The following is a 27615-nucleotide window of genomic DNA, read 5'->3' on the forward strand; positions in this document are numbered from 1 at the left end:
GAGGGTTCCCAACAATAAAAATCCGATTTACCACATTTCTCTTATCCCTGACGAAAACTAGACTAGTGCCTGCTAGCATCACCAGTATCATTGCCTTCGTGTCTGCTCAGTCAGCAGTATTGCGTTTAACTAAAGAAAACATTTGAATGCGGCTTGAGTCTCACGGTCAAGAAGGTCGCCATTGATAGCTATCATAGGGATGTGACGTTGATGTTGGGAATGAGTACTTGACGATAGCTCTAAACTCCAAACGTCGAAGTCGCATCAACTTGAATTAACTATCATTTATTTTCGGATATCTTAGCCCTTATACACTGTCCATCTACGCTTGTGTAGTCAAGAAAGATGCATGGAGTAAACAACTTGAAGTAATCAATAACCAATAATGAACTGAAGGCCAATCTGCTAGAACGAATATAACAATAAAAAAAACAGTTAATAACCCGCTGTCATAACACCTAATCCCTGATCCAGCAAGCTGCTGGAAGCAACAAAACTAAATCCACCAAATGGATCATTCTCACCAGGAGCTTGCTGACCACTGAGCCCGGTAGACAAAGCACGAGAGTGACCAGCAGCGTACGGCGAGGTACAAAAATCATCAAAGCCATTAGCAGCAGTAGGGCTAAGTGGGAGGTTGGTAAAGTCCACAGAGAAGTTCTCAGCAAGAGCCGGATCAGTGACAATCGGTTTAATCGGGGGCTCGACTTCACGGCGTTCCAGGGCTGCCCAGTCGATCTTGCGGAAGAAGCGATGTTTCTTGATAGTCACCAGATCCTTGGGCATGTGGTATCCCAGACGCTTAGCGGGATCCTTACGCAGTAGACGGGTGAGAAGGTCTTTAGCGTCAGGTCCGAGGAAGTAAGGCAAGACGAGCTTTTGCTTGACAATCTTTTCCTGTAGCTTGGTGTGGTTGTTTGCGCGGAAGGGCGGGGCGCCGGTGAGAAGATCGAAGCCCAGGGCACCCAGGGACCACCAGTCGCAGGCCTTGCCGTATGGCTTGCTTTGGATAACTTCAGGTGCCATGTACTCAATCGTTCCCAGAGTGGAATTGCAGCGATCATCGTCACTCAGCGCGATCTTGCTGAGGCCAAAGTCGGTGAGGAGTAGATGACCCTCGCGGTCTAGGAGACAGTTCTCGGGCTTCAAGTCGCGGTAAAGAACACCCACGTTCTGGTGTAAATGTTCCAGCGCAAGCACCATCTCCGCCATGTAAAAAGCGGCAGCATCCTCTTCAAACATGCGCTCCATGGCGAGATGAGTAAACAGCTCACCACCCTGAGCGTACTCGAGAATCAGATAAAGCTTTTCATGGTCTTGAAAGGCGTAGAAAAGCTTGACAACAAACGGGTGTCGGTTGACACTCTCTAAGATCGTGCGCTCCGTCTTAGTCTGCTCCACGAGCTTCTTGTGCACGGTAATCGAAGCTTTCTTGAACTGCTTCTGGGCGTAGAGCTTGCCCGTGACAGCATGGCGCACAAGGAGCACGGTTCCGAAGGAGCCCTTGCCAAGACAGAGCATAGGCTCAAAGTCTTGCGCAGTCATTTTACGACAAATTTGACTGCGCATATCCACGCCATTAGAGGCTGCGCTAGGACTTGCACCAGCTGGTCCATCTTCGTTTTCAGCATCGGCACTGACGAAATCCTGGTCCAAAGGTACTTCGTAGCTTGTCAGGACCTCAGTTTGGTCGCTGTCAGAATAGACACTAGCATTGCTGGGGGTTTCCGAGCAAAGCCCGCTAGTTCCCGCAGTGGGTTTGCCGGCGAGATTGAGGGAGTCGAGTTGAAGCTTCAACGCACTGACTCCATGAGCGGTTGCTTGCACACGTGGACTGCCACCAACGGAGATAGGGTGACGCGAGTCCCCAATACGAGAGCTTTTGGTTGAAAAGTCCGAGTCCTCATCAGCGGACGCCAATGGTGTGAAGCCATGGACTGTGGATCGAGCCAGATCAGCCTGGTTACCCTGCTTCTTCTTTTTCTTGCGGCGCTGCGCTTTGCCGGTAAGCAGGTTGGGGTCGAAGGCCGGAGGTTTCATCGCACTATCTCGGTTTATAGTGTAATTGGTCATCTCTTTGCGCGGAGACAGCCGATCTCCCATGTGGACATCCGCGCCATGTTGATTGGTCGGGATTTCGACGGAGGGCTGGACACTGTCGGCTTGAGGGGTGAACACATCTCCAACGGAGAGATCATCGTGAGGCGCAGTAGACTCCATGGCTTCCAGATACGATCCGTCTCTTATTTGAGGATTTGAAAGGGTATTACGGCCAATTAAGGTCTCTAGTAGATTTGCGAACCAGAGGTTCAAGGATCACTGTCTAGTTGGACAATTGATCACTTGAAAGGGTGTAAAACAGCGAACAAGTACTCGAGTCGCCAGATGGCAGTCACTAGTCACATCGACATACTGATTAGCCTCATTTTCATTTTGCTCCTTCAGATGTTTTGGAGGGGTAAATTTGGAGATTGTCTTGGGGTTTCGCCCCACCAAATCGCGGACGAAAATCGCAGCACGGCCAGAACAACCGAAATTCCGATAAGTGAGCATCAGATGTAAGCACATACCTCGATTTAGAAGGTAAACAGCACGTTCGCTTCTGGGCTTGTATTGATTCCAACTGGGATATCTCGAGCAGTTTTACCGTCCGCCCTTCTTCAGGACGGACCCGGAACCCCTACCCAAATCACCTCACCGACCGCGAAGTCGAGGTTCAAGGTGGCAGGGATGGGCTCAAAAGATGGGGACACGGCAAGAAAATCGGGAGGCGCTCGCAAGGGAGGGTCCAAGGCAACGGGGTTCAGGCTGGCCAGGTAGCTGGTCAGAGAAATTGAAGAGGAAAATCTCGGCGCAGACAGGCCCATAGAGAAAAAAAGGTATTATGAAATAGGTGAATGATTTGAGAAGTAAGTAGAGTTATTACACTAAGCAGTGAATGAGAAGTTGCAAGTCTCAGCTGAAGAAATACATCTCTCGCTTTGAGGCGGAAATCCGGGGCGGCCACTAATCCCGATCCGGTGCTCACGTGTTTCTGATTTATACATAGGCCCCCATTGGTTGCCTCAACTACGACATATAATTATCTTGATACGAAATATTATTGATCTTGATAAATATTATATAAATAAATTGATTTGTTACTTTTATTCCAGATTATCAAAAAAAAATTATGGTTTTCTGGATGGTTCTATAAATGCAGGGCGCTGAAGCGATCTGCCCTAAATGCCATGCACAACGTGTTTAACGCCGGGCCACCTCGTGGGTAGCGAAGAATGCTTGGGATCGGGTGATCTCGACTCCTGATCTCTGCACAAATGCCAATGCACTTGGCTTCTCAACCTTCACTGTCACCCGCTCGTTACCAAAGTCCACAGTCACAATGTGAGCAATAAAGGTAGCTAAGGCCTCCACAGTCTGGAAAGTGGTCTCATCAACTTTCTATAATCCAAGTTAGTAAATATCCCCATTAAGACAAAAAGACAATCCATATAAATTCAGAGGAAAGGAATAACATACCTCAGCAACAGCCCTAGTCATAGCCTGGTAGCTATCAACAACAGTTGATCCCCAAGCCAACTGTCCAGGGCCAGTAAACGAAAGCGAGACAATAACAGACTGCTTCTCAACTCGCTCGTGGGGGTTTACACCCAAAATACAGTAGCACCGAATCCCATTAATGCGGAACTCTTCCTCCAAAACAACAGGGCATCTTCCCGCTCCCTCGGCACCCTCGTACCCCCAAACCGTAACACTCCGATACCGCAGACCCTCCTCAGCTCTCAGCAACGCCTTGGGCAGATGCAACCAAACCTCACACCGTCCATAATCCGCCTCAATGGGATAAGTAGCCGACGCCCCAACATCAGAAACACCCGAGAAGCTATTCCGGGGACTCCTACGCACATGCGCCATGCGGCGCACGCCCGCAGCAGTTTCATCCAGGAGACCAAGACCAGCTGTAGCGATAATTCCAGCCGTTACACGGGGATCTTGGCCTGCAGCGCTGGTCTTCATTTCCTCACGGCGAGTACCTTCCAGACTGACCAATCGATGATGCGGGTGCTCGGGTGAAGAGGGGGTCTGGCCAATGTTGTGGACGTCGGTTTCTAGGCGTCGGAAGAGTTTTCCGTAGTCAATGGAGAGGGAGACGTCATCTGTTGCGGCTGAGGCGATGGCGGAGGAGTAGGAGATTTTGAGACTTGCGGTGCAGGGTTGAGGCTTGCCGTGTCGGTGCCATGCTTCAGGTGCTGCGGGGAGAGGAAGCTGGATCTCGTGGAGCTGGACGTTGTCCAGGACTGGAGGGGGTTGAGGGATATGGACTGCTGAGCGTGGCTGGGACATTTTGGCTTGATTTGGATAGTATATTTCCTTTGGATGTTTGAATATGTTTAAGGGGGCTGTCGCTTTTTTTTTTTGTAAATGGTTGAGTTGATGGTGGGGGTCTGTCTGAGAGCAATACTGAAGGGAGAGCTTCAGCACTGGAATCAGTTGGACAAAGACAAAGTAGAACTTTGTCACTCGAGAAACTTGACAATTGGTACTTCCAATATATTTTGGAGGAGTGATCCCAATCTATACAGAGTACAAGTTGGATAATAAAGAATTCCAAGTGGGGATGGTGGGAGGCGGGGAGAGAAGCTCAGGAAGTTTTCTAGCGGGGCATCCCGCAGATCATAGCGGGTAGAAGGACCACGCCATAATGACCCAAGGCCAATTTGGAATTGACTTTATATTTTCAATGGAACAATTTACTAATGTTCGCCCTTTCCTATGAGTGATATCCACTTTCTAACAAATAGAGAGTATACAATCATCTATGTGAATATTTCACCATGCACAAGCTCGAACTCATCAAGACGCATTATCCATTTTCAAACTAACTACCTTGACCAGGAAAATGAAAACGCGCTAACTCTCGACAGATAGAAAAGATTCATGGTACCATAAAGCTCAATACGATACGTAGCGGGTATTTGGGAGGGGAGAGAAAACAATCATTTGCAAGGAAAACATCCGAAAAGGATAAAAGTGATGCAAGTCACCAGGGTCAATCCCCTTTACCAATACCGAGGTGCGCGGTCATAGGCAGCATACTCACCACGGGGAGGAGAACGTGGACGAGCATAAGGACCCCGAGCCACAAGATACGGATCATCATAGTGGCGTGGAGGGGGAGGAGGTCCCCGGGCATCATAGGGGTCATCGTAGGGACGACGTGGAGGCGGGTAGTCCTCCATCCGAGGCCGTGGGGGAGTGCGGCGTCCATATCCATCTCTCTCATAGTATTCTCGGCGCATGGGAATGGGCGACCGTTCCCGGTAATGATCCCGGGGACTGTATCCACGAGGAGCTGGGAATCTTCTGTCGTATTCATCCATTGGAGGGTAAGGCCGACGTGGGGAGCGAGACCGATAGGGGTCACGGAAAGGACGGTCATCAAAATTGGTTTGAATCTGTGCAAATTCGTAAGATTGGGGGGGTTCCATTCCGCTGGGTCCTGGGGCGAATAGTTTGGGGTCCTTACATCCGCAACGCAGGATACTCGTGCGCCTTTGAACTCTTTCTGGTCCAGTTTGTCCACGGCAGTCTTCAGGTCGTTGGCGGTTTCGAATTCAACAAACCTTGGATCCATTCGTCAATTTATGTTGAATAGAAAAAAAGATAAGAAGCCTAGGTCTGGCTTGGGTAACCTACCCTTTTCCTTGCTCACGGCCTGTTTCAGAGTAGACTACATCCAGTCCAGATTGACGGGCAAAGTCTTTGAGATCCTAAAGAAGGAAATGGTGAGTCCAGGTTCCAGGAAGAGTATGATGTATCCGGTATGGGTCCAGGAATAGTCTACGTCCAGGGCATGAAAAGGGCAGAGAGGGGAGGGCTGAAGAAGTTTAAGGTGGCCATCGGTTTTCCAAATCCTCAGCAAAGTCTCACACGACATCTGTCCAGGATATTTGTTCCAGATGTGAACAATTTCCTCAGATAGGAACAGAAGACCAAATGAGTCTTATCCATCAGCACGTGGATTTAGAATGCAGATGGTCCTTGGTTCTAAGGGTCAAGAAGTAACAACCGAACCGAGGAACCAAGATGGAAGGGCATGGTAACTTCAAATACGCCGGTGGCCAGGGAATATCAAAATCCAGGGAGGTGTCCAGGGAGGAATGGGCTTGAGCTGCTAACCTGCCAACTTGTTTCTGGGAGACCAGAGATCTGCATCCGGAACATGGTGCGACGTGGACGAGGAGCAGTGGGGCGGTCTTGTGGACCAGGGAAGGTCTCCTTGCGCCGGGGACCACGCGCAAACTGCACAGTCAGTCGTTCACCTTTGAAGTCACTACCATCTATGCAAGGTCAGTCAATGGACATTGGAGCAGGTTCCATTCAAGTAACTATAACGTACGAAAGGCTACAAGGTAAACATGGTTAGCAAGCTTCATGTTATGACCAGTGAGTTGTCAGACTTACCAGGCACAACATCACGGGCATCCATAGCATCCTCGTACTCAACGAAGCCAAAGCCGTTCATCAGCTTGATCTCTGTGATTTTACCTGAGCCATGAGTGCTGAAATGTTCTTCGATATCCTGTTTGGTAACTGCCGATTTTGATATCACGGTCAGCGATGCACGATGGAAATGTTGAAATGTCGCAAGCCTGGGCAGTTCCATCGCGGTAAATGGATTCTCTGAAGAAAGTGGGCCGCTGCATGAGACCCTTTAAGCGGGACCCCAGTAATATCCATGGGAAAACCGGAGCGACATCAGGGACCAGCGACCTTCTGCGGCTGAGAAAAAAAAAGGGTGTGGGTTTTGCCAGCATACCATTGCGGGGAAGGTTCCCAAGATAAAGTCGAGTCGACGAAACCTCCGTCATTGTGGACTCAGGGATAGAAAGCTCCAGATCCTAGGGAGAATGAAAGAGAAAAGAAATGGTGGCCAACGGGATAGTTTCAAAGCGACCGGTAGATGGACGTAGCCAAATGGGGGGAAGATGGAGATGGCGGTGATAGGCGGCACGCGCTTAAAATCACTAAATTTTTTACCCCAAAAGGAAAAGTGGACTTGAACTAGACTGTGACTGGGTTGGTGCCAATTACACAGATCTCACTTTTCTGCACGTATCGGAACTTGAATGAGAAGTAAGGGAAAGGAGATGAAATAAAAAGAGGGGGGAAAGAAGAGAAATGAAAGTGGTCTGGCGGTGGGCGTGAAACACCATTGGAACTTTTGGCCGCCTCACTTTTTTTTTCTGTGTGAGCTGTTACCTCCGTATCCACGTGGGTACTCCACTGCGTCATGGCGCTTAAATGTGAGGAATCTAAATAAATTTCAATAGTCAGAAAATCAATGGCTATAGTACCAGTAGAGAGAGTTAATGGGAAGTATAGATCCGCCTCGTGGGCCTCCACCCTTCATTCCACGGTTCTGCATCGGTACCTTTGCCCCATGGGGTCTTATGTACCACGCATAAGCCATGCTTTTGGTGGATACTCTAAACTATCTCTATCTCTGTCATCTAATATTTAATATTGAAATCAGATTAAAATTAACAATAGTATATTATAGAATAAAGGAAAGGCATACACCTGGTACTGCCAGTGTCAGTGTCAGTGCTCATACTAGTAGTAATAGCATGTAGAACGCTTTGTCTTTTTGGTATTCTGGGATATATACAAAACAGCTGGGCCACCCAGCATTATATTCAAACTTGATCTTCCATAACTCCGGGTCCATTCCAAGGTTCCCAAATAAACTTAAGTCATGATGTACTTAGGACCTTCTCCACCCTGAGGGGTCTGCCAGTTGATGTCCTGTGTAGGAACCTTGATGTCGCACGTCTTGCAGTGAATGCAGCTAAAATTTGATTGTTAGTATTTAATCGAGAGACAAATCAGAGGAGGGGAAAGGGGGATGCCTACTTCTGTGAGTTGATCTGGAATTGTACACCATGCTCTTTGCTGGGATCGTCGACATATTCGTACACAGCAGCAGGACAGAATCGGTTCTCAATACCCTTATAAACGGGCCATGCGAGATCCTTATGCTTGTCCCAGTCCTCCACTTGAAGATGCACAGGCTGGTCCTCCTCATGGTTGGTACCTGTGCGGCTCACACTGGTCAAGATGTCGAAGCTGATCTCGCCATCAGGCTTGGGGTATTCGATCTTGTTGTATTGAGAGGCGGGTTTGGTGGCCTCGGCATCAGTGCCGTGGTGGCTGAGGGTCCAGGGAACGCGGCCCTTGAAAATATAGGCTTCCAATCCGGAGTAGAGGAGTCCACCGAAGAAGCCGAGTGGGGTGTTAAATGAAGGCCGAATGTTGCGCACCTCGCGCAGCTCCTTCCAGATGGAGGAATCCCGAAGAGCCTGCTCATAATCAAACAAGAAAACTGTACCCTTGTCCTCGCCCTTCAGTGCAGAGAATGCAGCCTCTGCAGCCAGCATACCAGACTTCATAGCCGTGTGAGTACCCTTGATCTTGGGAACATTCAAAAAGCCCGCGGTATCACCAATCAAAGCACCACCGGGGAATGCGCACTTAGGAATGGACTGGAAACCACCCTCGTTCAAGGCACGGGCACCATATGAGATACACTTGCCGCCCTCAAGGACATCCTTGAACAGGGGATGATGCTTCAACTTCTGGAATTCACCATATGGTGATAACCAGGGGTTCGGGTAATCCAATCCCACCACAATACCGATGCTGACCATGTTGTCGCCAAAGTGATACATCCAAGCACCACCATAGGTATCCTTGGGGAGGGGGTATCCCATCGAGTGCACAATCTCTCCAGAGCGAAACTTCTCCGGCTGAATCTCCCAGATTTCTTTGATTCCGAGTCCGTATGTCTGGGGGTCGCTATCGCGTCGCAAGTCGTACTTCTTGATCACTTGCTTGGTCAAGCTACCGTGGCAGCCCTCTGCCAGAAGTGTAACCCGTGCGTGGAATTCCATACCACGCTCAAAGGTTTCCTTGGCCTTGCCTTCGCGGTCCAGGCCCAAATCATTGGTCGCAACTCCCTTTACAGATCCGTCTCGCTTGTAAATGATCTCGCTGGCGGCGAAACCCGGGTAGACCTCCACACCAAGCTCCTCTGCTCGTTCAGCCATCCATTGGGTCAACTGACTCAAACTGATAATGTAGTTGCCTTCGTTGTGCATCTGCGGGGGTGTGGGGAGAGGGTATGAGCCGTTCTTTGTGAGGAATCGCATCTTGTCATTTTTGGCGGGGGTGGCACCCTCGAAGCGCGAGGGGTTATCTTCGGACAGCCAGTCCGGAAAGAGCTCGTTCATGGCGGTGGGTTGGAGGACATTGCCGGAAACGATATGAGAACCAATCTCACCAGCCTTCTCCAACAAAATGACTCGGAATTCCTCATTTCCAGCTTCATTAGCAAGTTGCTTTAACTTGATCGCAGCGGCGAGACCGGCGGGACCTAGAAAGGAATTCCGATGGGTTAGCTTAAATTTGCCATGTGAACAGAGGCCGTTGGCATGTGATAGCAAAACATCAACGCCGCATGTTTTCTACATACCACCACCAACAATGCACACATCCACCTCGTCATACTCGCGGTCCAATTTCCGGGGATCAAAATCTCCATTCTCGTCTGTAAACCGGCGGGTTACAGATTGCGAAAAGGCGCGGGTCTGGGGTAAACCAAGGGTGGTTCGGCGCAACAAGCGGTTGGATGGGGTAGAAAAGCGTGGAGAGTGAGTAGAACGAGCTGGCGAGACCAGGGCCGAGACGGAGGGGCAGGATCGTGCGAATCGAGCTGATCGCATCTCACGCCTCAATAGAGGCAAGACAGCGCCTTTGGACGCCATGGCGGGGCGCAATGTATGGTGATAGAGAGGGAGGTTGACGGAAGTTGATCAAGTTGATTAGTTCCAGATATTGAAGAAGCCGATCATGACCTCGGGATTGAATTCCAGAGATTAATCACCTTGAATAGCCGAACTTTTGACTTCGTTTTCTGTATTCTTAAAATCGCCGAAAACCGCCTACCCGAGGTGTAAGTTCTGCCACCAATCAGAAAGCGGATGATTGACAATCGGGGCAATCGGCGGTTCACCGAGAACGGCCCAGGAGTTGTGCTCTCCCTCCCCGTATATCCTATTCCGAACATTGATTACAGAGATTAAAGTGTGTATGCATTATGCAGTAATATAATAGGAATTTATTATACTCCATTTTGACATTTTGAAGTTGATTTAAGTTATCCACCATTTACCTAGGTAATCTTAACTAATACCCCTTAAACAGATGGAATAGATAGAAGATCCCGTGGCCAGCCGTGAAAGTGTCTTGACATCATCGACGAGGATAAGTTGCATGTGTTTCTCCAAATTTAATAAATATATTAAAATATGATAATATTAAAACGGTTGTCTCTTCTAATCTAGACTGATCTCGAAAAAAGAGAGCTCGAAGCTATCTACTCCGTACTCCATAGTGATGATCGACCGCTCCAGGATTACTAGATAGAGCAATATGCTGAATACGGTATATACGGGAGGCGATCATCTCACCGCGTTCAAATGTTAAGCTTCTACCCGAAACACGGTCATACTATTTTTCCTTCCTTTTTTTTCACCATATTTGCCCATAATTCCATCCTCGCGTAACTTCCATATTTTCTGCTGTTTTTCATATTTGAATGATATATATCATCGGGGAATGTGAAATTTTGCAAATAAATACCTATTCAGCATACTCCGTACCGAATACGGAGTCTAGGACGTGATGATCGCATGCCATGAGATTGATCCAAGGCTTGGCGGAAGCGGTGGATCAGATCCGCGACGCGACCAGTCCAGCGCACAATCCCAAACGGACACCCTGGCCTTTTCTCTGCCCAACAAATTTCCCTTTGGTTGTCCACACTGTCCTGTGTTATTTTTAATTTTTTGAGCATATTAATATCCTGGTTAAAATGTGATGAGATTCGTGGCAGGCGCTATTTTTCATGGGGCGGGCGCTTGGAGCAAGCAGGAGAAAAAAAAAACCTGGTGGGGGAAAGAGGGAAAGAAGGAAGTCGGCGGCAAGAATTTTTGTTCAGTTGCCATCGATTAAAGCGGCAAGAGGATAGCGCGTCGTACAGGGAGTGACCGAGTAGGCAGGGGGAAGATGATTGGATAGGCATACAGGATGGGGGGGGAGGATAGACCCGACTATCAGCTGCAGGAGCATCTCAAGACTGAGTGACCATTGCAACCATGGCGCTGCGGAGGATAAAAGCAAGGGTGGATTAACCAGTAAGAAGGAATATTAAAGTGGAGAATTGATAGCCAAGACCAATCATAGGTAAACAACATGGTAAATGTCTTTGATTGGATCAAAATGACTGTGCCAGAGCCGCTAGTGGGGCTTGGAGACCATGGGTGAAGGGGGAAGAAGTAGTGCTGCTTTAAGCGCCACCAACAGGCCCAGCCTCCCCTGACGCGGGCAGTGAGTCAGCACTATATAAAGAGGGCATCTCCCACCTTGGTGTCTGAGTGAGAGAATCCTTGGTCTTGGCATTTCTGTTTCCCCCCCCCCCTTCTCCACCTCTTTCCTTTTGTGGCACTGCTACACCTGGGCAAATCTATAAACTAATCTGATCGGAATCATCGATTTTCTTTTTATATTTGGGTTTACCCATTTTTCAAAGAAAATCTATCATTCTCAGGTGGGAAAGAAGGTTTCTCTCTTAGGTTGATTTTTTCCTTACCGGGTTCAAAGGATCAATATCTTCCTCCTATCCATCTAGGGCTTCATCCAAAGAAGTGTGTTCACGTTACCACTTCTATATCACTTTCATTCAGAATCACGTTTTGCAGATAGAAAAAAAAAAACTGAAAATCTCATTTGAAAAAAAAAAGGCCAGAGCTGAACAAGAAGGAAATTTCCCCTTGTTCATACGCAAAAAGTTGTCATTGGTGCTGCAACTCCCTGCTCCCTTTTTTTTCTTCCTTTTTTAATATTTGGCTTCTGTGACGGTCTTTCTTGAAAACACTTCAGTGTGCTTTTCTGGATCTTTTTGAGTTTCTTTGTGTGACTCAAACGTCCTGCATCTTCAGGGGGAGACATTCACTTGTCCATCTCCCTTATCTTGACTCCGTGAGTTTTTCGTCTCATCTTCTGCCTTTGCTTCACCGCCTAGGCTACCTGCCGCGAGTCACCGCCTTCTATTTACGGCTTTCCTTTGTTGCCTCCTCCCAATGAGGATTGTCTCCTCACCACCCTTTACCTTTGTCTCTTTATCGAACGTGCCCCACTAACCTTCCTTCCTTTATCCCTCAGTGGTTCCACGTCATCTTTGACACTTTTCCAAAATCGGCTCTTTGATCTCCTGATCACTTTGACCCATCATGGATTCGCTTACGACTCACCCGTCGAACGCGCAGCAGGCTCGTGCCTTCACCTCTCCCTCGTCCCTCTCTTTCCCCGGTGGTGCGGGCGATCTCACTCCTCCCGGCTCTGAGAAGGAGATTCAGGGTGCAAACGCGATGAACAGCCAAGGAGGAAATGCCATCCCAGGCAATGGGGTGATCCCCGCTACTCCCGCCACTCCTGTCGCGACTCCCGGCGCGACCACTGGAAGCAGTGGTATCGTTCCTACCTTGCAGTGAGTATTCACTCTTTCTGGCTTGTCTTAAACCACATTCCATCAAGAGTCAGAACACTGAAACTTTCTTAAAGAAACATTGTGGCTACTGTCAATCTGGACTGCCGTCTGGATCTCAAGACTATTGCTCTGCATGCTCGCAACGCCGAGTACAACCCTAAGGTATATTCCACACCTCTCTGATATTGGCTTCCTTTTCAGGGTACAGTGTGACTGAACTTGTTCTCTTTTCTTTTTGCTTAATAGCGTTTTGCCGCCGTCATCATGCGTATCCGTGAGCCCAAGACCACCGCTTTGATCTTCGCCTCTGGCAAGATGGTCGTCACTGGTGCCAAGTCCGAGGATGACTCCAAGCTTGCTTCCCGCAAGTACGCCCGTATCATCCAGAAGCTCGGCTTCAACGCCAAGTTCACCGACTTCAAGATCCAGAACATCGTCGGCTCCTGCGATATCAAGTTCCCCATCCGTCTGGAGGGTCTGGCTTCTCGCCACCACAACTTCTCTTCCTATGAGCCCGAGCTCTTCCCTGGTCTGATCTACCGTATGATGAAGCCCAAGATTGTGCTCTTGATCTTCGTCAGTGGTAAGATTGTCCTGACTGGCGCCAAAGTCCGTGAGGAAATTTACCAGGCTTTCGAGATGATCTATCCTGTGCTCAACGGTATGTCTTATATTTCTACACTGTTCATCGACTCATATACTAACTCTCGTCTCCAGATTTCCGCAAGGTCTAAGCAACAAACAGTCAGCCGTTCGCCAGGAAGATCAATCTTGCTCTCCGTTTTGTTCCCCATTGTATTAACATCTTCGCCTTATCTTTCTTGCTTCGATGGGTCAACTATGGCAGATGGGTAGTCTCGACTCCCATATTGCTGCCCGGTTACCCTGACCTTTTTCCCCCTTTTTCTCACGATTCTCTATGCAAGCATTGTTCGGCGTTTTCTAGCGATTTGGTCAAATCCCCGGTTGTGTTTTGTTCATCTCTTCGACTTTTTACAATTTAGATTGCTGCGCACCGCAGTGAGGCGGTTCTGTGCGCTGGTCGAATGGCTGCCTCTTAATCCCCATGTTTCTTTGATTTTGCTCAACCCCGTTGGTGAGGCAGCTTGTCGCGGGCCCAAAAAAAATTCCGTCGTTGCTTGGTCGCTTTGGCTCTGAGCTTGATGGATCGGCTTTTGCCGTGATGCTTCCGTTACTTCTAAAGAAAGTGGAATTATTAAAAAAAAAATCCCTTCCAAGTACTAGTCTATATATCACCTTGTATACCCTGGAAGAGTAGAATGGTTCCTGCTAGTACTCAACTTGAACCTGGTATCAACATCCAATTCTATGTTCTATCATGATCAAATGTTCAGGCTATACCACATACGTGCCGCCTGTCAGTAAGGACTGTATATGCAACTGCAGCCGTCTCCCACCTCCCAAAGTGCAACCTCCTCCGCCCAGCGACTCGAAGGAAAGTCCACAGGTTCAACCGAGACTTGAACTTGCAAGATTGTCACACCAAGTCTATAAAACACTACCCCTGGTAGCTTTCCTGCTCTTGGCTAGTTCATCCTTCAAAATTGAATCCCGCGCGCCTGACCGGCTTCCATCACCATCAAATAGGTCCTCGGTCTCCGAAGTAGGCGTCATGGTTGTCCATTCCCAAAGCTTGCGCAATTCGGGCTCCAATTTTCCTTCCAGTGCATCCACAACCTTGTCTCCAATAACGGGGAAGAACTTGTAAGCATGTCCACTGCCACCTGTCGCAAGGAAAAGACCCTCATAGGCAGGATGGTATGAGACAATAAAATCACCATCCGGACTGCACCAGACTCGTATTAGCCATAGATCATCCAACTGCAGTAATCGAGCCGAGACAACAAAACACACTCGAATAAGAAATACTTACGTGTCAGTATACCAACAAATCCTCGTATCAGCAAACGGCCGATCCACAAACCGCGGTAGAAGTTGTCTCAACGCAACCCGGAACGCCTCCTGGCCTTCCAACGGCACCGGCACTCCATTCTCAGGCAGACTAACCTGCATGGTCTTACCAGACTGCACAGTCCCAGGAACCGGCACCGTAACAGGATTCCGATATCCGTACGCATGACGCGCAATCTTAAGCAAGTTATCCCGTGGCGGGATAATAAAGATACCCGTCGCGAAGTTCAAGATAGTAGGCAAGTTCTCCAGCTCGCGCTGCTCAGCATCGCTAATCTTGATATAAGCGATAGCTTGACCTGTCGCAACAGCCTTTCCACGTAGATCCACAAGACGAGATGACCATGCACCCGTCGCGAGGACAACCAAATCAGCCAAGACATTCGAGCCATCCTCCAACTCAACACCAATAGCACGAGGCTTCTTATTCTCTGAACCCTTGTCCTTGGATTCTTCAAAGAGTACACGTTTCACATCGGCATGACGGAAAACTACCTTCCCTTCTTCATCGAGTAGCTTCTTCGCAAATGCAACACTCGCACCTGCATCAGACCACCCAGATCCCCAGTTCACATACCCACCTGCAACATCTAATGTCTCTCCGTACGGTGGTACAACACTCAGAACATCCTTCTTGGTTGGTAAGAAGACAACGTTGTCACCCTCGATCTCTCGTACATTCGCATAACTCTTCCGCGCGTACTCCTTTGCGCTGGCGCTGTCACCGGGGTATACCAGTAACAGACCATTCTGCGTGTAACGACCCTCTTCACCCCAGGGTGTATTGCGCCACTTCTGGATTGCGGCTGCTCCGAGCTTAGAGTATGCGCTGTTTGCGTAGTCTGCGCGCACAATACGGCTTTTATCTACGGAGGAGCCATGCGGGTTTGGAATTGTGGGTGCGGATTCGATGAGTGTGATTTGAGCGTTTGGATGGCGTTTGCTCAGAGATATGGCGGTAGATACTGCCAGTGGTATTTAGTATTTAGTTTTGGTCTCGTGAGCGCGGTATATAGGGACAGGAATTGTAGATTTATTTTGCGGGGTTGTTGTGCGTTCTGTGGAGAGGAATTGGGGTAAATTGGGATCTGGTCTGGGGTAGAGACTTACGTCCGAAGATACCACCTCCAACAATCAGGATCTTCGAGGGCAATGCCATGGTAGGCTTCAATGGCTTGGTTTTTGAGGTCTTTTGTTTTGTGCTTCAGGAGGAAGAAAGAGGAATGCAGCTGAGTTGGAGATTGGAGACGTTGTGACTCTCCCGATAACGGACTGTGCGTTAATTCGAGGTACAAGTGGAGTCCAAGTCTATAGTGGGTCAGCACCACTGTATTGAATATAGAAGAGCCAGGAACAAGTTGAGAACATTCTTCTCAGTTCCGGTTGAATGATCTATTCGAATCTGCATCAAAGCTGAGACTGGGTGTGTAAGGAGTATCTGGGCTAAGGGTAGTAAACTATGGACATTGCCAGTGGACATCAAACTATGCGCAGATACTAGCCCTGGAGCACCTCTAGCGCTGCGCCGATGCCTGGGTGGCACCTGGGCAGTGTTGAATCAATATCAGATGTCAATAGGTATGAATCGGTGGTTTAATATTACATGATTTTTTTTAAGGATCCCCGTGTCGTTCCAATCGGAGCTGACCAAACTTGTTGCAAGATTTGGTAGTATTGATATCGTGATATATAGTGAATGGAAGGGCACTGATACTAGTAGTAGTAATAGTTTGAGATGAGTAGAGAATCACTGATTGCATATTCAAACCTGGAGACTGGGAAATTAATACCTAGGTATTCAGTCCCTCGTTTCTAGCGAACTTGAACTAGGTACTTGACTAACGGCATCCTTTGACTACCATGAGTCCACGGGTGTAGTATGGTTGTGATCTCCGGCATGTCTTATCGTCCCGATAACGGAAGTCATCCATCTCGGTTCTCCTTGGAAAACGGCAACCCGGAGACAGCAGAGCCTCATTAGCTTTATCCTGGATAAAAACCCGGGGATTGACATTGAATTGGGTCGAAGAGAAAGGGATATCTTGCATTTTCCATTGTTTCTCAGTGGAACTCCGCCTTTGAGCATACATCTACGTGCTCCCGGGATTTTTTTCTTTGGCCGTCGCGCATCGGCATTCTCGAATATCTGAGTTGATGCGATAGAAAAGCTCAATTGGTGAACAAACCAAGACCCAGGCAGTCTTGACTCCGTCATGATGAACACTACCCAAATAAGAAGAGTCTCAAGACTCAACTGGGCCGTTGCGCCGTCCGCTCGCAGACATGCACACAGCAAAGCACAACAAAAGGCACAACCTCGACCTCAAAGACCAAGGTATGACCCAAATAGCCTCAACTCACCTACTCCTCTAATCCAAAGCCATCACAGTCCGAGTCGACGACCTCTACCTCCACAAAGACCAACCCCCAAACCAGAACCCATACTCCCAGCACACCCAAACTACAAAGGTCCCACCATGTCACCCCGCCTTATGACCTTCCTCGGCGTCTCAGTCCTCGGAATAAGCGCCTACTGTGGCTTCCTATACGCATCGTACAGTCGCGAAGTCTCAAAAGCCCAAGCTATGAACACACCCACCGATGTCTCAGACCGATACAACACCACCGCCCCAACCTTCGACGCGGAGGTCGAGATCTCCGAAAAAGCTATGCGCATGGGCTCTAAGCGCGCAGCTCTGGTCAAGCTCGCACGCGGCGATGTCCTCGAGATAAGCTGTGGTACAGGTCGAAACCTCGAGTACTATGAGCTTGGCGAACGCCGTGGAACAGACGATGCAGGTCGCGCGGCGATATTGGGATGTCGGTCACTTACGTTGGTGGATCTTAGTCCGCAGATGGTTGGTATTGCGGAAGAAAAGTTCAAGACCTTGCATCCGGAGTATGAACAGGGAAATGAGAAGGAAAAGGTTCGTCTTATGCCTGTTTCGTTTCGGGCGGAGGATGCGGCTTCTGTTACTGTTGCGGAACCTGTGAAATGTGTCAATGGTCAGGACTTTAAGGGTTCTTACTATGATACTATTGTGCAGACTATGGGATTATGCTCCATGCCTGATCCTGTGGGGACGTTGAGGCATTTGGGTGAGATTACGGAGCCGCAGAATGGGAGGATCTTATTGTTGGAGCATGGAAGATCCCATTATAATTGGTTGAATCGGATTCTGGATAACTTGGCGCCTGCGCATGCGGATAGACATGGTTGTTGGTGGAACCGTGATATTGGGGCGATTGTGAAGGAGAGTGGGCTGGAGATTGTGGAAGAGAAACGGTGGCATTTTGGGACAACATGGCGGTATGTGTTGCGACCGAGGCAGGGATCTGAGAAGTCTTGATTGGGCTTAGGTCTAAGTCTGTCGCTTATGGGCTTCGAGTTATATAACATTGCATGAGGATCATACGATACTAGTATTAGAGGGAGTACTTGGGTTAAGGATTATGCCTCCTGGATATAGATAGAAGCATCGCACATGAAAGGGTCAGCATCTTTTTGTGATTAGGATTAAATGGACAGCACTTGAGTGTTTGTATTATATTAAGACTTTTATCTCACGTTATCATCTAAAATTGGCAGTATCTCGCGTAACTTGAAGTTGTCGCGGAATAATGAATGTGGGGCTTGGATGAAACGTGGAGATCTACATTGATGATACTAGTAGATACCAACCTAATTATAGATGGATGGAGTGCTGAGATGTGTGGTGTAGTACAGTAATTCAAATTGACCTGCAAATGTTCAAATGGAACACGAAGACTGCACATGTAGGAATTGGAAATTCATAAAGTGAGCAGCGTGAGGATACTATTAGTGCTAATAAGTGCTATGGGTGCTTGACTCGGACTCAAGTGACAACCTTCAAATGTTGGAACGCCTGATGAGAAGAGTAGTACTAGTAGTGTGTTCAAGTGTTTGCATACACTTTTGCAAGAACGCCTTAGACTACTACCATAGGTAGTAGCAGTCGACATTTGCAAGCCACCAGTTGGCCACTATTCATTTGAATCTTCTAATTCAAATGTTTTAATTCAAATGTTTAACCCAAGACTTATGACAACCTGAAGGAATGGCTTCATGACGGAGTACAATTTCCGAATTTAGTGGAGAGTTACCTTAACACTAGTCACCACTGGCACTATTTGACGTAGATATTTGGAATGCTATATCGGGTGCCTACTATCAATGTAGACTAGTCCAAGACGACTACTACTTCGTACTAGATAGACCAAAAGTAGTACGTAGTCAGAGCACGGAGTATACCACATGGAGTTATAACCAACTTGAGTCAACATGTTCTAGAGTTCATACTTCATCCATCTGGACCTCGAAAGCGGGAAATGAGCAGGGAATCTTGAAATGGCACTTTCATGAGGGGGGTCGGATCACTTTCTTATTGGTAAATACGCGATATTCAAACGACGCGGAAAGACCAACAAGGCGGAAGAGAAAGCCTTCCAATCTAAATCGGTCGGGATATGCATGTTGCAGATCACCTGCAGGGGTATCTGCCTTGTCTCAGAAGGTTGGTGTGGTGATAAATAGATGATGCACTGGGATCTTAGACGAGGGGTTCGTGATAGTGATTGAGACAAAGCAAGGGTTCCCTACAATACATATGAACCTACATATGGAATTGGTGGGTGATAGCATTAGTCCAATGTTTGTCTCAGTTTAGATGTATACACCCGTCCCAGGTTGAACTCAAGTGGGGGGGGTTATGGTCAGATTCATGACATCTATGTTTCAAGTTTGACTCTTTTTGCCACATGGGGAACACTGGATAGATCATGAAAGTGGATATAAGTGATACGTATATAGTCTTGAAGGAAGCGGGTATGGTCTTGATATCAAAGAGTTAAACGAAGGCTAGAACTTGAATCTTAAGTGTGTAGCCAACCCCCAGAAACGAGGAATCCAATCGGACCAGTCTTTATGCATGTCCGACAGCCAACCACATTCAAGTTGCATACTGTGATGTAGATCTGCACCCAAAACGACATATCCAACATTGCAAACAGAAGATCAAATCTGAAAAAAAGAGTTACAGTATAGAACTCCCAGTCTATGGAGTACATACGGAGTACGGAGACTCCGTACAGGTAGATCCAAATGCAGGGCATAGGGCATGTCCGATGCAGGCTGTCCATGTACTCCGTACCACCTACTTCATCTGTGGAGATGCGGAGAATTAGTGTCCCAGCCACTACTGCATGTTGTCACCATACATTTCGATCCGATGTAGTATGGGACCAAACACGAACCAGATCAGATAAAATGATCATTCCTTTCAACCGATATGTCTAAATGTATCCAAACAATGGCCTGATACTCGATCCTGTTCCATGGTTGACTGGTCGAATATGGTAACCTTCCCCTCCCCGAACAAGAAGTGAAAGATGTCATCACCTAGAAGTGGGCAAATGCGACGATAAGATTGGACCATTTGTATCCTAGGGAATTTCCCCAAGGGACATGGAATGATTATCCTAGATTGCATACTACGTAGGTTGTTTGTAAATGCCCCTACCCGCCCTTGCTGCTAAGACAAGGCGACGATCGTTACTACAGTGGAGTATTGAAATCATCTCAGATGGAGTGATTGGGGGTTACGGAGTCGAATGGAGTAAAATAAGACGGGTCTCATGAATATCTTAGCCTAGGGAAGCATAATAATGTGCCATCTCCGGTGAGGTGGACCATGACATGAACATCATATCGACGTCGAGCGGAGTTAAAAGGGGGGGAAAGGAATTCCCCTCTTAATGGCATCATCACTTATTATTATTTTTTTTTTAACTTATGAGCCGAGATGTGATATGGAAGATTTTTTCTCTTTTTTAATCTTTTTTTTTTTTTTTGCTTTTTCTGCATATTTCAGTTAAACTTATGTTAGCTTGAAGCCAAGAAAGTCAAGTGGTAGTACATCTGTAAACTCGTACTTCAATCGGGGGCGTTAATGTACCTCTCAGCTTTAGCTGCACACGGGTGGCGAGTCCCGTTTCCGACTAACAGAGTCCATCTCCTTACTAGAGTATTACAATACAGTACATATGTTTCAAAGATCCACCTTAGTGGATAAAGTGACCCTCCCAAACGGCGACGCTAGGGATCTTTTTAGGGAACCGGTGTTTTTCGTCCGGAGGTCTCGGGTTAAGTTGCTCGCGTGCACCGGCAACCCAGAAATATAGAGATGATGCATCCGAGATTATGGGAAGGGGGAAAAAAAACAAGGTGATGCGCTAGTTCCCGAGCCTGCTCTAGACTCACATACCGAATGATATACAGATTTGAATGGAAGAAGCGGTCAAGATGCAACAGGGCGACTGGTCACCTAGCAACCACTTGACAGATCCAATTCCACCCTCCAGGGCTGGGCAAGATGCATCTGCAGCAACTTGAGATTGAGAAATACGGGCATTGCCCCCAATCCTAGAGAGTCCTTTCCTGCCTTGTCCCACACCAATCAGCGATTTGGTAGAGGTTATTATTGTTTCGGGGCCAGCGGTATTCAGTGGTTGGGAGAGCAGGTTGAGCTAATGGAGTCGTGGAGCCTGGTCCATATTTTTTTTTTTGGTATTGTGGAACCTATTGTTAAGAACCATATTGGGTGATAGAACACATGGCTATGACACTCCACTCCAGGCTTCATCAGCTTGGGTTTTTTTTTTGCCTCTTGGATCGGTATGCACTAGGGAATGAAGCGGGTAGTGGTATGGAACCCGATCCACACCGCCTGGAATTTGATTCAAATCCCGTATAGAGTATGTTACTAAGAAGAGGGAAAATACATATACTTATATGTACTTAAGTAGATAAAAATAAAGACAGAATAAAAGTATGAAAATATCAAATGTTGATACCAAGGTTCAAGTGAATAAAAATCCCGATTTATGGTCATAGTATTCGTATGAAGTGGATTAAGTTGAATAATGTCAGAATTAAACTGATGCCGTAACGAAAATCAATATCCGGATCCCCACCAATCATCATCATTTGAATTCGGGACTGTATTGGTATTTCCGATTTAAAAACAAAAGAAAAAAAAGAGGAAAAAATCCATGGAAAAATTATGGAAAAAAAAAATAAGGAAAAAAAAAGAAGAATAGGGAGAATCCACTGTAATCCATACTATTCGGATCATTCGCCTTCCAGAACTGAGAGAGAGTGTGAAGCTCATCTACTTCCCTTCTCTCTTTCCCCCTTTACTACCAGGAGTCCCTCTCCGAGTGAAATCATTTATTTTTTTTCCCCCCAGAATTTATCGTTTCCTCTATTTATCTTTTATCTTTTACCCTTTACTCTTTATTCCCTTAACATCTATACATCCTTTTATATTTCCATCATGCCGTACAATACTCGTCGCAAGTCACTCTCTCTTCCTTCGCTAGGCATTCATCTTCCCAACTCTTCGAGACGCTCTCCTTCCTTTTCAAAAACAGATGATTCTCATCCTGCAAAGAAAGTAAAACGGTCGCATACTTCACAATCACCAGAACCGTCAACGGGGAAGGGGTCTCTAGTGCGCGCCGGTCGGCACGGAGCCTTCGAGCATACACCTCCCCCATCACCTATGGATGCCGGAGTTGCGCGGAAGATTGACACGGAAGGTATCAATGATGATATTGTGGTCGCTGTGATTGAACAGTTACAGAAGACTGGGAATCGCCCTCATTTGGTGAAGGAGTTGGCTGCAGTATTAGTGTCGCTGAATGCGACTGTCGCAAAGTAAGACTATATCCCCTATCTCCCTTGACTATATCGTTTTCGCGACTAACATCTCTCTAGCTCTGCTAATCCTGCCGCCCTCCTGTCTTCTCGACTGGCTGCCTATATGAAGCGTCCTTGGACCGCCCTTGCGCCATGCCCCATGGCCAAGGAACTTATTCTCATTCACCCGCGCAAAGTATACTATTATTTGACAACCTGCCAACGTCAACCTATCCCAGATAATGATGATTTGATTGGTATGGATGGCAAGAACATGACACCCAGTGTCTCCAGTCTGGACCAAGATGAGGAGGATCTGATGTCGCGCCAACGCAGCCCCAGTCCCGAAGTTGATCTGTCATCGCCGGATTTTGAGAATGTCGACCTGCACAACTCTACCAGCCATGGTACATCGAACGATCAGTTTCCAGACCCCAGCAGTCATACACGCCTGATGCACTCAAATCGCGCGGCCTCCCCGCCCCTGGAGGGCGATGAGAAGGAATTCACCCAGACCGCCAGTGCTGTGCGTGAGCGTGCTTCGGAGGAGAAGGCCAGTCGCGATCAGTCGGAACGCGGCTTTTCCGTTCTTTCCGAGAGTCTCAGTTCCATCGACGAGGCCTCGCACATCGATTCCCCCATGAACGGTGGATCGATCTCTCCGTCTATTCACGGCGAAGAAGAGTTCAACGACTACTTCTCTCATATGAATTCGGTAGACAACGCCTCCCATGATTTGGATGAGGCCGCCGCTGCCACCCTCTTCGGCACATCTCCCTCTCCCTCCCTTACTTCTGTCGCATCTTCTGTCTCGTCTGGAACGAGCGTGATTGATGTTGAGATGGATGGCGAGGAACAGGTTAATGGTCTTCCGACCGCTCCCCAGATCAGTCTGCCTACTGATCCGGATGCCGCTCCGGTCTCCACCCTCAAGCGATCCCTGGACATGTTGAACAGTGGATTCCCAGATGTCGATCTCAAGATGTCTGATCTGACCGAGTCGCACGAAAAGCTCAGTCTTGGTCCCCGGAATTTCTCCATGGACACCGAGTCTGTTTTTGATTCTTGGAGAGAGTTGCAGAACCCAGAAACCGTGGAGGTTGATGAGCTTGATGAGATGTTTGGCGAAATCTAAACTCTTTTCATGCCATCACTGGGTTATGCACTCCTTTCATTTCATTTTTCATCGTTTCTTTGAAACACTTTTCTCTTCTCTCCCCTCTCGCTTGCCCTGAGAGCCAACTTTGTCGTTATACCCTCTTACCACCTTTTTAAATCCTGGAACATGTCGGCTCTCATCTCTGTGCCGCGCGTTTACTTTTTTTTTCTAATCTTATTCTTGTATATATACACATCAGTTTGTTTTGCGTTATTATCTTGCCCTGGATGGGTAGATGGGGGATATGAATATCTGGGAAATTTTCGATGAAAAGAAGGGTTAAAAAGCGGGCTATTTCCTGTATGCTAAGGCGTCGATGCAATCTATGAATCAATTCAAGTATGACAATCATGAATATCTAGATGTCTGTGGTGTGTAGTGTCTCAACTTTTGAATAGAGTAGGAGTGTTTACCTCTACATCTTGACCACCAGTAGCTTAGCCTCCTATGCCGCTCATGTATAGAGGATATTACATAGGGTTAGTTCTTCATTTAACAATTTGTTTCTGCTATCAATGTAGCAACTGGGTCAGTAGAAATTTCACATCCGCCTAGTTCTTCTGATACTCAGTAGATAACTCTACCTATTTTATTTGATTTGCTATCAAATCTGAAATTTGAAGACTCTCATATCGCGATGCTTCAAGAACAGGCCTCGGCTGTGCCTAGTCCTTTCTTTTCTTCTCATCGTTTTTCCTCTTTTTCTTCATCTCATCTTTCTTGCGAGTTAAAAAGGGTTGAGTTGTGGAATCATTTTGTATTTGCATCGACTACATCTTCAGTCTATGCAGTACACCTACTACAGTAGTACGTCCACCTACGTCATAGGGCTGCACCTCTACTGCATAGTACCCAAGCCCCAAGTAGATGAAACTTCAATAGTCAGTGCTAATATCACTAGTATTGATAGCCATAATCGTCTACATCTCTCCCTCGTTTTTCTACTTTTTTTTAAAAAGATCCCTTCATGAATAGCGCATCAAATCTACGCAATCAACCTTACTAAGCTTTCAACTTTCCAATCTTGGAATCTAGCGGGACATCAAATTCCCCGCCACTCCGCCTTGGTCTCGCCCATGTGAAATCCAAAGCCTTCAACACTCGATTGCCTTGAAATTTCTGCGATACCACGAACCAAATGGATCCTATTCTTGCGTAAGGCTTCTCGCAGGCTACGCGATTTATATCAACTCAGCCAAAAAGAAAGACTCGCCGACAAAATTGTATCGCGCCGCATTGGTTCCACTATAACCAAGCCCTTGATTCTTGATATTGCGCATTCCCACCAACTTCGCGACCACGCATCATGACAATGGAAGATCCGCCTCATAACCCGCCGGGTGAGGGTCTTGCGACTCCAAACGGTGCTCAAATACCACGCTCTCAACGTCCTTCCATCGCCGCCTCAATCGCCGATACGGCCTCGTCTTTCGGAAACGCCACATCGATCGCAGAGTCAAGGAATTCCCATGCAAAGGTCCCCATCCCCCGTCATCGCGTTGGAGTGGCTCCACGGTATAATCGACGAGTACCCCGAGCTTGTGAATCCTGTCGTCAGCGCAAGACGAAATGCAGCGGTGACACCCCGGTTTGTCGCCAGTGTCGCGAGTTAAGGGCTACCTGTAATTACCCTGTTGGTTGGAAGGAAAGAACGAAGAAGTACGACAATCATTTCTTTCTACCAAATGCGATTTTCGATCTTAAAGAAGTATTGCTAAACTATTGGGTGCTGTTTAGGCAGGTTGAAAAACTTACGGAAAAGGCACAGGACTATGAAAGTCTCTTGAAGGATTTGGGAAACATTGTGGAGAGTCGTACTGCGGACCGAATCAAAAGCTTGCTGGACAAGGTACGGTCGTCATATTGTTGAAACGGTCTGGGCTATTACTAACTCTTATCTGCAGCATGGTTTGGATGTGGAATACTCATCAAATAGCAATCCCTCCCATTCGGTCACACCTCAGGATGAGGCCGCAGAGGCAGATGAACCAAGTTCACCTTCATCTATTGGCTCGCTCGAAGCCATCGATCGAGTCGAAGAAGACTTGAATCGGAACGAACGCTCACGAGCCACCGGCTACATGGGAAAGAATTCTGAGGTGACTTGGATGCAGCGACTCCAACGAGAAGCCGAACATCGATCACAAGGATTACCAGGTTCATTAGAACCAGGACAGAGCAAAAGGCAGGATGATGATCTTGCCCTACATGCTGTCAATTACCATTTGGACGATCTAGATATCTCGGTCCCTGGGCCTGTAGACATCTATGGACTTCCTTCCCGTGAGCAGGCCGATCATTATTTTGATGATTACCTGCGAACCGTCCATCCATTTTTCCCTATCATCAATCGACCTCTCTTCACTGCCCAATTCAAAAAGTTCTTCGACAGCGACGCACAGCCCGGTGACAAGTGGCTCGCCATCTTAAATATGATTTTTGCCATCGGATCCAAACATTCTCATCTCATTGAAGCGCCATGGCGTGGGGAGGAGAAGGACCATTTGACATACCTCACTCGAGCTAGGATACTTAGCATGGATGGCGAAGTCCTATTCAGCCATCCTGATCTCCAGCAGGTTCAGGTAGAAGGCCTGATCGCCTTCTATCTGCTATCATCTGATCAGATCAACCGGTAAGACGATCTCCTCCACCCCTGGATCAGAGAAAACCTTTTATCCTTGTCTTACATTGGTCTCATATATAGTGCTTGGAGGATATCGTCATTGGCAGTTCGGTCCGCGATCACTCTTGGCATCAACATGAAAAGTAGCAGTCCAACAACACCAAACATTTCCAAGGAGGCTCGCTATCGGGTTTGGTGGTGCCTATACACATTTGAGCACCTGCTAGGTATAATGACCGGCCGAGCTACTTGTATCCTGGATGGAATTTGCACCACACCACTGCCACTTCCCTTTTCAGAGGAAGACTTGACTGAACCAGCAGCAGCCGAATTACTCAACAACACAGTCATTCGAGATGAGCGTATTAACACTGTAATGGCGAGTGCATGGGTTCGGCATATGCCACTCAACCCAACTGGTGGCAAAGAAGCCACTCATACATCCCGCACTCGCGACAATTCGTGGGTGAAGAGTTTGCCTGTCAATGCCGGTCTTTGTCATCTCTATTACTGTGATCTGGCTGTCGTGACACAAGAAATCGTGAACAAAGTATACTCGGTAGATTGTGTGATGGTGCCCTGGGCTCACATTGAGAACCGAATTGGCGAGTTGAGATCTCGCATTGACCTTTGGTATCACAGTCTCCCAGCTACTCTCGACTTCACCAAAAAGGAAGATGAGGGCCCTGAACGACTTCGGTACAAACTGGCATTAGCCTTCCACTACTACAGTGCAAGGATCACACTAGGTCGTCCCTGTCTTTGCCGACGCGATGCACAGAAGAAGGCACCGGCAGAGAAATCCACATTCAGCCACGACATGGCCGAACTTACCCTAGAATCTGCAAATCTCATGCTCGATCTTATCCCTGATGAACCGAACGCCATCCAACTCTACGAAATCGCCCCCTGGTGGTGCATCCTGCACTATCTCATGCAAGCCGCAACCGTCCTCTTACTCGAGCTCTCCTTTGGATGTGTACACATGCCCGAGGAAGAGAAACTATTCATCGTTCTAGCGAAGAAATCCATCCGATGGCTCTTCGCCATGTCCGAGCACAGTATCGCTTCCAGACGCGCATGGCAATTATGCGATATTAGTCTTCGCCGGTTATCCATGGGAATGAAATTCGATATGAGTGATATGCCTGAATATACCTACCAAGCCGCACCAACCTCTACCCTCTCACTCGATCAACCTCAAGAAAGTACTGAGACCCTAAATCCTCCTTCTACGGGTCTCTGGAACCCGCAATTGGAAGATTTGTCCTTGGCTTCTCAGGACTCGGCTTTCGGAACGGATCACTATAACAGTTTACCCAGTTTCTCGGATGTCCATACCTCAGACCCGATGGCTACTCTCTCTCCGAATCAAGTTACGGATGATATGTACTTCCCATATGATCCTATCAGTGGAGAATTTATTCGTTCGTTCTTCCCTTACTCGAGTGAGGAGATGAACTTGGATCAAGCTTAATCTAAGAACGACTTTATTCTGATTCAACAAAACGAATTTCCTTTCTATTTTCTTTTTCATTTTTCTCATTTCTTCTTCCTCTTTTTCTTTG

General features: G+C 47.5%; 9 protein-coding genes across 9 annotated transcripts; 4 read left to right on the forward strand and 5 right to left on the reverse strand.

Moving 5' to 3' along the window:
- Positions 1–435: 435 nt before the first annotated feature.
- Positions 436–2220, reverse strand: N7483_001356 (AGC family serine/threonine-protein kinase; the record flags this gene model as incomplete). Its single annotated transcript, XM_057084793.1, has 1 exon — positions 436–2220. The coding sequence occupies one exon, from the start codon at positions 2218–2220 to the stop codon at positions 436–438; it is 1785 nt and encodes a 594-aa protein (XP_056950942.1).
- A 1023-nt stretch (positions 2221–3243) lies between these two features.
- Positions 3244–4344, reverse strand: N7483_001357 (dihydroneopterin aldolase; the record flags this gene model as incomplete). The annotated part of the gene is made up of 2 exons (XM_057084794.1): positions 3244–3441; positions 3520–4344. The coding sequence occupies 2 exons, from the start codon at positions 4342–4344 to the stop codon at positions 3244–3246; spliced, it is 1023 nt and encodes a 340-aa protein (XP_056950943.1).
- A 716-nt stretch (positions 4345–5060) lies between these two features.
- On the reverse strand, positions 5061–6872 carry N7483_001358 (uncharacterized protein; the record flags this gene model as incomplete). Its single annotated transcript, XM_057084795.1, has 7 exons — positions 5061–5456; positions 5528–5624; positions 5698–5771; positions 6181–6341; positions 6401–6406; positions 6466–6594; positions 6821–6872. The coding sequence occupies 7 exons, from the start codon at positions 6870–6872 to the stop codon at positions 5061–5063; spliced, it is 915 nt and encodes a 304-aa protein (XP_056950944.1).
- Positions 6873–7752: 880 nt separating this feature from the next.
- On the reverse strand, positions 7753–9827 carry N7483_001359 (electron-transferring-flavoprotein dehydrogenase; the record flags this gene model as incomplete). The annotated part of the gene is made up of 3 exons (XM_057084796.1): positions 7753–7852; positions 7918–9436; positions 9536–9827. 3 exons carry the CDS (start codon positions 9825–9827, stop codon positions 7753–7755), a joined length of 1911 nt encoding a protein of 636 aa, XP_056950945.1.
- Positions 9828–12353: 2526 nt separating this feature from the next.
- Positions 12354–13344, forward strand: N7483_001360 (TBP family protein; the record flags this gene model as incomplete). Its single annotated transcript, XM_057084797.1, has 4 exons — positions 12354–12610; positions 12685–12772; positions 12857–13271; positions 13328–13344. 4 exons carry the CDS (start codon positions 12354–12356, stop codon positions 13342–13344), a joined length of 777 nt encoding a protein of 258 aa, XP_056950946.1.
- A 775-nt stretch (positions 13345–14119) lies between these two features.
- Positions 14120–15701, reverse strand: N7483_001361 (NAD(P)/FAD-dependent oxidoreductase; the record flags this gene model as incomplete). Its single annotated transcript, XM_057084798.1, has 3 exons — positions 14120–14417; positions 14505–15507; positions 15653–15701. 3 exons carry the CDS (start codon positions 15699–15701, stop codon positions 14120–14122), a joined length of 1350 nt encoding a protein of 449 aa, XP_056950947.1.
- A 1057-nt stretch (positions 15702–16758) lies between these two features.
- N7483_001362 (class I SAM-dependent methyltransferase) lies at positions 16759–17892 on the forward strand (the record flags this gene model as incomplete). The annotated part of the gene is made up of 2 exons (XM_057084799.1): positions 16759–16877; positions 16932–17892. The coding sequence occupies 2 exons, from the start codon at positions 16759–16761 to the stop codon at positions 17890–17892; spliced, it is 1080 nt and encodes a 359-aa protein (XP_056950948.1).
- A 4005-nt stretch (positions 17893–21897) lies between these two features.
- N7483_001363 (uncharacterized protein) lies at positions 21898–23397 on the forward strand (the record flags this gene model as incomplete). Its single annotated transcript, XM_057084800.1, has 2 exons — positions 21898–22280; positions 22341–23397. 2 exons carry the CDS (start codon positions 21898–21900, stop codon positions 23395–23397), a joined length of 1440 nt encoding a protein of 479 aa, XP_056950949.1.
- Positions 23398–24727: 1330 nt separating this feature from the next.
- N7483_001364 (Zn(II)2Cys6 transcription factor) lies at positions 24728–27524 on the forward strand (the record flags this gene model as incomplete). Its single annotated transcript, XM_057084801.1, has 3 exons — positions 24728–25270; positions 25326–26056; positions 26129–27524. The coding sequence occupies 3 exons, from the start codon at positions 24728–24730 to the stop codon at positions 27522–27524; spliced, it is 2670 nt and encodes an 889-aa protein (XP_056950950.1).
- Positions 27525–27615: the final 91 nt, after the last annotated feature.

This window comes from Penicillium malachiteum, assembly GCF_028827825.1.
Source record: "Penicillium malachiteum strain IBT 17515 chromosome Unknown utg000001l:1.0-8184562.0:1.0-8186909.0, whole genome shotgun sequence".
In the NCBI taxonomy this organism is placed as follows: Eukaryota; Fungi; Ascomycota; class Eurotiomycetes; order Eurotiales; family Aspergillaceae; genus Penicillium; species Penicillium malachiteum.